We start from the raw sequence: 11,474 nt of genomic DNA, 5'->3' as shown, positions 1-11,474 counted from the left end.
TCTTCGCTTTCTGGAAGAGAGACCGAACAAGTTCATATTGCCAGCGGTCAAAAAAGTGAGTCCAGATCTTCCCCTCCGTGCTGTTTCTGCTGTTCTCACCTGCTACCCTAGACGAGGCCCTGCCAGGCACCCTGCTGCAAGCCTTCCTTCTCGGTATCTTCACAAAGACTTCACGTCCGCATTCGTAGAGGAGGAAGCCAAGGCCCAGAAAGCTCCAGTCCTTTTCCCCAAGTTACATAGCTAGTGAGAGACGCCATCCGGATTCAGGACGACCTACTTGTAAAGCCCACGCTCTTCCCCACCCCCTTGGCTGCTTCCCCAAGGCTGGGAGTGGGGGGAGGGGAGGGGGGAGAGCACCTGAGCTCCACCGTTCTTTGCAGCCCTCACCACCGAGCCCTCCACTGGCTTGGAGTAGGAGGAACAATGGGAAGCATTTGCTCAAAGAAGGAACTAACAACCAAGGGAAGCAACAACGAACGGTCATCGTCCCAGCCAGTGATATCCTGCCCACTGGCAGCATTCCCTCCCCTACCACCCACTCCTCGACCACCTCGGGCCTTCCTGTCAAAACAGCAGAAGGCAGGGAGCCCCTTGGGGTGGGGTCCCTATCAGAGAGGAAGTGGAGCTGGCTTCTCTCCCATCCCCTTTATCACTTCTCTGCATCCCCACTTTATCACCCAGAGCTTGCCACCATCCCCTCCCTGCTGCTCCCTCTGGGGCTCCAGGGTGGGAGAGGGGAAGAAATTTAAATCAGTGGAACTGGGGGTGGTGGAGGAAACAGAGGGGACACCAGGAAGGGATTTCCCTGGCCCTCAACCTGGTGCTCAGTCCTCCACACTCAGGATGGGCTGGTCTTGGTGGCTGAGCCTTTTCTGACAGGCTGTTTGATCTGGTAGGCAAATGGAGAAAAAGGAACCAGGCAAACGCATAGTTGGGGCCTCTGCCCTCTCCTCACCTTAGCCCCATGCCAGCTCTCACATATTCACAGGCATCTACAGGATTTTTAATTAGAGGAGGTTGGGTCAGGGTGGCAGAGGCCTTTCCCTGTAGGATTCTGAGTGTAAGTGAAAAGGGCAGAGTGGGGAGGCCCCATGGAGCTAAATAAGGGCTGCCTGTCTGTGCGACGCATGATTTCTCCATTCCCCACCACTGTGCCTAAGGAGAGTTCTGCAGCTGCCCACTGCCTTTCTCCTCCCAGCAACCAGTGTCTAGGAGACTGGGCCTTCCCTGAGTCCAGCTCAGACAGAATTTGCAAAACAATCCAGCTTGGAATTTGATACTTGATCCACCTCTTCCTGCATCCCTTATATCAGATATCCCTGGATCACCGATCCTTGGCTCAGACCTGGTCTCATTCTACAAGGATCTGTCCAGACTTGGGGTGAGGCTGTTGGGTCTTGAGGAGGGAGGGGTTGTGGAAGCATTGACAAGTTCCCCACATTCCCGTGGATGCCTGCGTCTTTCCAACCACTCCCTAATGAGACTCAGCCTCTCATTACACACCCCCTTCCCTGGTTCCCAGTGAGGTCTTGAGCAACTGAACCAAAATGTGCTGGTGTCAACCTGCAGGAGGGCATAGTCTATGGCTCCGTCCCAGTCCATTCTGTGCATGGTCTACAGACCCAGGTTTTGGAAGCTGCAAGGCTAGGAGAGAGAGTCAGAATATTGGGTGACAAAATGAGGCTTCAAAGATTTAGCAGGCTGAGATCGATCAAATCAGAAAAATATGAATAGGGATAAACGCTAATTCTGTATTTTGGTCCAAAACCCAAACTGTCTACCTACAGAATGAGGGAGACGTAACAGATGCTTTAGGGAACAGTAGTTAGCATGTGGGTTCTGAAGCAACAGGGACTTAACTTCTCAGTTTCCAAAGTTCAAGGGAAGGTGTTTAAATTTGCATAAGTCTGTTTGCATCTCATTTTCTAGCAGGGACCCAAGCGGAATTTTTTTTTAACTTGACATCTCTTGTGAAGATCAGATCTTTTAGATGATAACAGAAGTGGGTAGCACATGGCCTTGTGTTCATTCATTCATCCATTTATGCAGCTACATTTATGGAATCCCTCCCTCCTTTGTTCCAGTCTGGAAGGGAGCCCCAAAGGCAAAACAGAAATGTAAAACTCACAATGTACACTTCGTTCTACAATAGAATGCACAATTCTACCCAAATGGGGCAAGCAGGAGTACGGCCTGAAATTCAGGGAAGAATTTATGAAAGACATGAAGCCTGAGCTGGAAATTGAAAGAGCAGTGGCAGTTTGCACAATTGAGAAAACTGGGGGATAGCCAGCAAGGGGAGGGCATGTCAGGCCATGGCAGTGGCGCGTGTAAAGGTGTACAGTGCGGGTCGCAAAGTGTCGTGTGGGGGCCCCTGTGGGTCCCTGAGACCCACTTAGGGGCTCTGCAAGGTCAAAACTATTTTCACAGTAATACGAAGACATTATTTGCCTTTTTAACTCTCATTCTCTCACTTGTGTACAGAGGGGTTTTCCAGAGGTTCCAAGATGTGTGCTATCCTAACAGATGGAATGCAAAACCAGATATGAGAATCTAGCTGCCTTCCAGTAAACCAGACACTGAAGAGTTTTGCAAGACTATAAAACCCTACCCTCTTCTCACTACATTGGTTCTGCTTTGGGAAAAGTTTGTTTTAATAAAATTTGTTATTTAATGTTAACTTAGATTCATTATTGTTATTTAATATGTATTAAAATTTTTAACACATATTTTTTAAATGTCTCCATTTAAATTTCTAACATGGTAAATATTGATGGATATAACCCATAGAAACAAAAGCTCTTGGGGGTCCTTCTTTTTAATAGTGTAAAAGGGTCCTAAGACCAACATGTTTGAGAACCACCGGAGTGCGGGTGGCCACCAGGGAGCACAGTAGGAGAGCTGCACGTGGTTGGAAGCGGCAGTGGCTTGAGTTTCAATGTCTGGACAGTGATAGGTGACCCTGAGAGGCAGACAGGCCTCATCATAGTGGGCTTTGTACCTTTCCAAAGGAGCAAGGATACAGTAAGGATGGGAGTCAAAAATGAGAAGCAATGACACGACAAATACATGGAGAAAACCTGCTGCTTGCAGCTCTTTTTGATTCCCCTGCTTTGGGCATGAGTCACTTCTACCAGACAATGCTGACATTAACTATGGGTTGATTATGTGTGCAGCGAGGTGGGGTGGTGGTGGTCGTTGGAGATGCGAAGCTACCAAAGAAAGACCATAATTGAAAGAACTTGGGGACAGTATTAACTAGAGTTCCGTGTATTTCTGATTTATGTTCCTACCTTCTCATCTCTTTCCCACACTTTTCTATCCAAGGCAGAGCTGTTTCAGTTGGGGCCCGCAGAGCTGTTTCAGTTGGGGCCCGTTTGGTTTATTAAGTTGCACACCTGCCCTCCCTGGTGGCCAGATGGCAAAATGACGCCTTCCTCCCACTCATAGAACAGGAAGGAGCCCATAGGAGGCTGAGTTCTAAAGGATGGCCAAAGAGGTCATCTAGGGCCAGTTCAGAGAGCTCAGCAAGGACCAGTGGTCAGAGCGTGAAAGCAATGTCAACTCTTGATGAAAATGTACTTGCCCATGCCGCCATTCTGCAACATAATAACAATGCTGGTCAGCATTCATGAGTCATGGCTACTCCAGATAGTGCGATAAATGCTCTACACAGATTATATCACAACAACAAACCTGGAAGTAGGTACTATTATTGTTGCTGTTGTATAAATGAAGAGTCTGAGGCTCGACAACATTAAGTAACTTGTCCAAGGTCATCCAGGTAGCGAGTGGCAGAGACAGGCCAGAGATCCAGCAGTGTATGCTGTGAAGTGTTATATACTTTGAGGCTCCTCCTTGTACTGTTTGGTGGTGATCTGTCTTCCCCCACTGGACTGTGCCTTTCTTGGGGACAGTGACTGTCTTATTCATCGCTGTATCCCTAGCACTGAGTTCAGTGCTGTGTCTGTGCTTGGAAACACTGGAAGGACGGCACAACGAGGCTGGATCTCAGAGGGAAACTGGAGCCAGCACAGAGGGTGCTCAGAGGCTCCAGGCACAAAAGGAAAGCTCAGCCTTGAGTGCCTTTGGCTAAGTAAGGTGTGTCAGAGTCTGGCTGCGACACCAAGGGTGGCCTTGGAAGCCAGAGAGCAGGCCCCTTGTCATGCAGGGTGTCATGCAGGGTCTCTGGTTCCGCTCCCCACACAAGAACGCAGGACATGATGAGGCGAAAAAGGAACACCCACGGAGCCATAGGTAGGGGAGTCACACCACTATAGTCTCGCTGGCGGCTGGGTTGGAGACACGGGAAGCAGAAGCCACACTATCCACAACCTGCCATCCACTTCTCTGCCAACCAACCTCACTTGCTAACTGAAATCTGCCCTGCTAACTGCAATCCACTCTTCCTAGCTCAGCCACCATCTTCTTGCTAGCCCCCATTTGCTGCTAGTGTAGCCACGGCAGTTATATTAGTGGCCAATGGCTCACTGGTTACAGCTGATGGTCAACTGGCCACAGGTGATGGCCATCCAATCACAGTTAATGGCCATTTTCTACCCGAGTGAGCATCTTTTCACGTGAGGCCAAGAGCCTGGAAACAGCACTCCTGGCTCCTGTCCCCACACCCCTTATCTGTTCTGCATGGTCACCGGTGTGAGGACAGCTGAACATTACCAGGTGCCTGCAGTAGCTTCACAGACACAGAAAGGGCGGGAGTGGGGGAGAGAGGGAGGAAATGGGGGAGAGAGAAGCCAAGTCCAAAGCTCAAACCTGTCTCTGTAGGGCAGTAGCACCACCTAGTGGTGAAGTTCAAGATGATATAGGAAAAGAATACCAGACCATTCAGAGCTGGGGAGAAGCTCGGAATACCTTCCTCTGGAGGGAGCATCTGTGACTGTTGCCCTCCCACCACCTAGAGCCCAAGGGAAGGGCCTGGAAGCCTCTGGCCCCTCCCCAAGGCAGACTAGCCTATGCTGAAAGGGCCTATGTGGTGCTACAAAATGTGAAGAAACAATCCCCAGTCCTCCCTGACCTTTGCTGAAGAGAGCTGCCTAGCTCAGGGTCATGTCAGGGTCACGCTCTCTCCTGGGGACAGCCAGCATCCAGGCTAGCTGATGAAGGATATAAAAACTCAGCCAGGGCCAATCTAGTCTCAGAACTCCTCATAAGGGGTGAGTGAGACCTCCCTTGAGATTGCATTGCAGCCCAACTTCTTCCTCCACCTGATCCTACTTCCCTCCCTGTCTCCAAAGGGGGTGACCCTGAGACCCCTCCCCAGTAAACTCTGCACTTCAACTACATTTACAGTCAGCTTCCCCAGAACCTGACTTGCAATGCTATCTCATGTATCATATACGACCTGTCCGAATAGAGAGAGTCAGAGCAGCTGTCAGGAGCAGGGACCCCCACCTCCTGAATCACTGCCCCCCGCCAACCACTGCTCCACACTCCCTGTGTTTCTTTGCCTCTTGGAGCACAGACTCCTCCAGGAGGCTCGCAGATTTCTTGTCCACCATGAGTGCTAGCCACCTGATGAGGCCTCCCCTCGGTCGTGCTGAGGATGCCAGCTGTCCCTCATCATCCTGGTGCCCTGTGGGGCCATGGGGCAGGCAGACAGACCCCACACTGCATAGACAGCCTCCAGGGAGCTCCAGCAGAAGCTAGAGATGCTGACCTGGGGGCTCTGGCCACTGTTTTCTTGCCCCCAGGACTGAAAGAATCAACATTTCCTGGCACACCACTGACCTACACGGATTTCGGCCACATGAAGCTCACAGCCTATCAACGCCATGCCTGTACGATGGTTTTCCTTTGTGCCCCCTTTGCAGGCCTGTTCACAGCAGCGAGGTAGCAGCATACACATGTCCTACATGATGTCGAACAGTGTAGTGGCTGTCTGCCCACCAGATCAACAGAAGCGCGTCATCCACCATCAGATAAGAATGCGTTGTGTTGACCAGTGTCGTCCCACAGAAACTTTTGCGATGACAGAGATGTTCTGGAGCTGCCCTGTCCATCCGGGTAACCCTGGGGCTGCTGAGTAGTGGACATGTCGCTGGTGTAGCTGCAGAGCTAAATGTTGGCTTGCACTTAATTGAAATAGTCACATGTAGCTACCTTATTGAAGAGCACACGTGTAGAACCAAAGTTGGAACGTGACATCTTAAAATCACTTTATCTTAACTCTCAGGGCCTCTCAGTTTACCTGGAAAGTTCACTGTAACATGCAGCCTTAGAGACGTGCATACCTCTATCTAGGTCATGTGTAGAATGCTTAATAAGATTCTCCTAATAGTGTCTAAGAACTTCATCCTCGTGCTTCTCCAGCCAGAGATGTGCACGTTTAAGCAGCTGTTGATTTCCTTTCTCTAAGTCCATTTGTTTTTCATACCCAAATAGCAATCAAGCCGTATCCCCAATTCTTCTACTTTCATCCCATGCCCCAGTGACACATGTGGTTTGAAATCTTTGCTTGGAAATCTTCCTAGATACTTCTGAAAAATTAAAGTAAATCCCATTCACAGGTTCCCAGGCCAATTTCTCCTAAATAAATACATAGATTGGGCATGATTTCCTCATTTGCAGATTTCCATGTTGTGTCTTTGGTGGGCTATTTTTTGCGGAGTAGGGTGCACCGGCTTCTCTGGGTCCCTTGGGAGTCCTGTTTATGTACAGGAATTGGTTGCAATTCTCTATCACTGGCACAACAGCCATTTCAAATACAAGACACATTATTGTCAACAGTTGCCTGGTTTTCATTCTTGAGGTTCTCGGGTAAGTGCCGGAGGGGTGCAGCACATATAACTGAATGCTTCCTGAGAGTCGAGCACTGGTTAGTCCATTCTCCCATCTCAGGCCCTACTTCAGAAATGGGAGCCTGCCTTACGTCCTTTTTAGTAGAGAGCTGGCAAGACTGTCACTTGTCAGGCCACTCAGCTCAGTAGGAAGCAGTGTAGTGTGGCACTTTGTAAACGGCTTCTGGAGCCAGCTGTCAAGGGTGCAAATTGCATTTCTCCACCCACGTGCCTTTGGGCAAGTTATCCCCTCTCTCAAATGGGGGTAATTGTAGTCCATCTCCCCTGGGGTCCTTACAAGGATAGAGCAAGTTGGTTTGCATAAAGCATTTATTTATAGCAATACTTGCCACACAGTGAGTGCAATGTCAGTATGAGCTATTTTTATTACTGTAAGCAAAATTTTCTTCACTGTTTTTTTTTTGACAACAAGCTTTTTTTTTTCCTCTTTAGAAGTAAGTCAGGAGGCACTCTTTAAAGCTTGCTTTTGCTGCTTCTTCTGAGTCCGTCATCCATTCCAAACCTCTCTGCTGGACTCACTTGGATTCTCCCGCTTGCTTCCAGTTAGGTAGCAGCAGGATTTTCTGAGCTCCCAGAATCTTTATTTGGCATTTTGGTGCGCACACTTTACTGGGTTTCTGATAATATACTTTAAAAGTTTTAGATTTATAAACATTGATCGTCATCTTCTCTCATTCTAAAGCAGAATAGATGATAATCACATTTTCTCCCAATTCAGCCCCATGAAATCTCACTTTTCCTTTTTTTTCCCTCCTAGCACCTCGACTCCCGTTGGGAAGGGGGCTGGGTTGCTGTGGGCCCCAGGACTATGGAGCTAGTGTTCTCCACGTGTGCAGTTCCTGGAGAAGGCAGGGCCAGAGAGAGAGAGAGAGCTGGGAAGGTGGAGACATTACAAAGACAAATGCACTTTATTGATAAGGCAACAGCATTATACAGGGCTGAGGCAGACACCCCAGGTGGCCAGGGCCACATTGGGGGCAGGGGGTCTGATTCACATTGAGACACAGGCTGAGGTGTCCCTCATCCTCCTGATGGGTCAGCAGGGTGACAACCCATGGAAGGAAGGCAGGGGTTTGGGATCTAGACTTGCTCTGTCTCAAATCCAGCACTTCCTCCAAGGGACTAGGTCAGCTTCCGAGGGAATAGGAAATGGGGTCTGAGCTCAAGTGTGGTATAGTGAAAAGAGCACTGGACCATACGTCCTAAGTCTGGGTCCAGGCCTGGTGATACTTCTAAGTAGTTACATGAATTTGGATGAGTCATGCCCTCCTCTAAGCATCAGTTTTCTGTAACAAGGGGGTTGAACAAGTTTAGTGATTTTCAAGCCTTTTCTCCCACTGAATAGCAAGCTGGGCCAACGTATTTTTGTGTGTTCTGCAGCTAAAATCAAATAATAAGGGTCTCTCCCTAATTTATAAAATAACAACAAAAATAATAATTAATATATAGAATTTTCACAATACAAGTCCCCCCATAAATACCTCTGAATCAGTGGTGCCTACTACCTGCTATATTAGAATGTAGTACAAAATGGAATCTGATTCTGCAAAGAACTCATAGCTAATAAACGTAAGATTCAGCCATAAGGATGCATTCTGCAATAAGGAACGTGGCTGTCAGATGTTTTTCCACCTGAAGAAACACTGGGCCAGGTGGACACTGACAACTGTGGCAGTGGTTGGATGGCTCTTAGGGGACAACAGATGCAGGTGGAGGGGGTATCTTACAGACATGAACTCCTCCGTGGTTAGACATTGAATGTGGCTGTGTTCCTTAAACTCAAGTAACAATCTGAAGGACGCTTCGTGGTTCCTGAAAGGACCCACTCTGTGTTGGTCGCACATACCTACAACTCACTCACCTAGAAATCTCATCCCAGAGTAAACAGACCAAGGCTTCCCACCCGCTGGGCTGGGCTGGCTACAGAGGAGAACGTGGAGTTTGAAATTATGTACCTCATCCCTCCTGGTCCCCCAGTCCCCTTCTGACTTTGGGGTGGTGAGGTGAGAAGAAGAAGGGAACCAGCCCTACAAGACTCCACCCCTAAATGCTCTCTGACGAGCCATCAGAGGCCGACCCCTCTCCCTCCACACACCCGAGGTCTCAGAGAACCAGGTCCTGGTTCTGCACGGGGAAGAGCCGTCTTAGAAGTGCACTCAGCGGGCAGGGGGAGCGCGACCTAGGCTGCTGGGGTCTGGGAGGTCTTCACTTCTATTGTACCCCGCCAGGTGGAAGAGGCGTGGCTCCCACTAGTAAGCAGAGTGGACACTGCTTCTCCAGACTGTGAGGGGGTTGGGACAGTAGGCTGATCTCTGTGCCATGCTCGGCCATCTTAGGGTGAGGTCCCACCAGTGCGAGAGGCTGCAATGAGAGGGCTCTGGAGCCTGCAGCAGATTCTCTGTGGTGGGAGGTAAGGCACTGGCAGGGGACGATGAGGACAATGCCCGATGCTTCTCTGCAACTGGGGGGCAATTCATCCTGCCACGTGGATTGCTGGAAGGAGAGCTCCTGCCTCAACTAACTCCTTAGATCCAGGCCAAGGAGCCATGGGCTTGGTGACAGGGACAGCTGTGGCCACCATCCACTACTCTTCTCTGAGCTGTGTTTGCCTGTCCCCACTGCTTGGGCCCTGCTTTCTCCCCTCCTTGGGTTTCTCAGTAGGTGGGTTCTGGGCCAGTGGCCCCAGTCATGGGGAGAAAGCCCATCTCACCAAAGCTACTTCTGAGGAGAATGTTACCATGGTGATGGGCTGAGGGTGGGCACTGAGGGGTTAGGCAAGTGCACTTTGGCCAGCAGAGGTGGGAGGGGGGAGTTGTGACACTAGTCACCCTGTTTTTGGTCCTCCTTGGCAGTGAGTATCCTAGACAGGCCAGGGTGGGAAGGCAGAGGGAAAAGGCCCCATCATGGCACACTGTACTGGGACACAAAAGCATAGATTGGAGGCAGGAAGTGAGGCCACAGACTGTGGCCTGCAGTAAGTGAGGGTAGGTGGGGGTTGTGGCCAGTTATTTATCATGGGTGGAGCAGGGGGAGGGAGATCCCCACCAGGCTCTGGACATGTGGGCCTGGAGCGGGGGGAGGTACGGGTATCTGTCCCTGAGGAATGGGTGCGTTTCTCCTGCCTGCCTTTTCCCTAGGCACCAGCCAGCAGCCACTTCTGGAGTAGTGGGGGCATCCCGAGGTGAGGCTATGCCTCCAGCCTCTGCCCTCTGCCCCCACTTGAGTCTTTCTGTCAAATAAACATCAATTCCTCATGATTGAGGTCTCAAGGGACTGGGGACAGCCTGTGGCCTGCAGAAAGTGGGGACCTGGTCTTAGGTTGGGCAGGAGAGAGGTTGAGCCGGCAGGAAGGAGAGGTGGGAGAAGAGGGGCTGAACTTGAGAGGGAGTGGGAAGGGCTGCTGGACAGTAGCCAGCCCCAGGCCTGGGCACATGCCCCAGAGGAGCAGCCCCAGCCCCACCCCGGTGCCACTGTAGGCCACTCTGGTCAGGAGATCTCATTGCCAAACACCTCAAGCACTAGGGGCGTGAGCTTCATGCTGCATTCAGGCTGGAAGGAGAGGCAGCGGTACTGCTTGGAGTGCTCCTCGTTGAGGCTACGCAGGTCAGCCAGCTTCTGGATCATCTTGGCATAGAGCAGATGGCTGCCGGGCGGTGGGTGGCGACAACGGATGTAGGTCTGCAGAGTGTTGGACAGGCGGTCCTGGATGGCCTCGATCAGAGCAGCGTCCTGCACCCCAGGACGGTCTGTGGGCACAGGGAGGTGGGAGCAGGAGGCATAGGAGCTTTGAGCTGTGTCCCTTATTGTTCAATCTCCCCACCACCCTTCAGTTCCCACAGACAGACATGCAACCTCAGCATCCTCCTAAGTCACCCTTGTATGGCTGCTGACCTGTGACATCACAGTACTCTTTAAAACCCCTCAACCGCTTCCCATTGCATTTAGGGTCAAGCCCCAGGTCCTTTTATGCGCCCATCTGGCCCTGTCCCCACCTCACCTCTCTCCCTCCATCTCTACACTCCATCCTTCCATGAGGATTCTGATACACCATGTTTTCTGGACTCCAGATTCACATTTGTGTTCCATATGCCTGGAACTCAGTAATTTATCTTTGCCTTACTCCTACTGATGCTTAGGTAACAGTTTAAAACACCTTCCTCAAGAAGGCCATTCCTGATGACTCCCTACCTCCATGCCCCAGACTACATCAGGTTCCTTCCTTCTATTATACCCTGCTCTAGTATCACATACTTCTTTATTTTTTAAAACTCTCATGACATTAGAAATTAGTTGTTAAATAATATTTGTTTAATGTCTCCTCTTACACTTCATGGGAGAGAAGTCCTGTTTGCTGCTGAATCCCTATGCCCATCACAATGCCACTATATGCTCAATAAATCATTGCTGAGTGTATGTATGAATTAATGAATGAATACCGGGTGGAAAGGGGAGGGTAGCCCATGTCCATTCCTTGGGTCCCCAGCCTAGGAAAGCATCTCTGGGTAGAGGTTACTCGCTTGTTCCCTGAGCACAGTCCAGGGTGAGGCAGGGCTAACCCCTTTGAGCCTCATCACCAATATAACATCCCTGGGACCACAATAACCTCCTCCTCAGCCTCTCTCCTTCTTCCTACCCCAAACAGGCAGAAGAGTTCAT

At 50.3% G+C, this 11,474-nt stretch overlaps 1 protein-coding gene across 1 annotated transcript in view; it reads right to left on the bottom strand.

Moving 5' to 3' along the window:
• Positions 1-7,703: 7,703 nt before the first annotated feature.
• VDR (vitamin D receptor) overlaps positions 7,704-11,474 on the bottom strand; it is a 54,525-nt gene continuing 50,754 nt past the window's right edge. Inside the window, exon 10 of the mRNA XM_019748429.2 lies at positions 7,704-10,564. Within this exon, the coding sequence (XP_019603988.1) occupies positions 10,305-10,564 (260 nt within the window). The 3' untranslated portion in view covers positions 7,704-10,304. The remainder of the gene's footprint in view (positions 10,565-11,474) is intronic.

The sequence above is a fragment of the Rhinolophus sinicus genome, linkage group LG02, assembly GCF_036562045.2.
Source record: "Rhinolophus sinicus isolate RSC01 linkage group LG02, ASM3656204v1, whole genome shotgun sequence".
Taxonomy (NCBI): Eukaryota; Metazoa; Chordata; class Mammalia; order Chiroptera; family Rhinolophidae; genus Rhinolophus; species Rhinolophus sinicus.
This window is presented reverse-complemented; position numbering and strand designations above follow the sequence as displayed.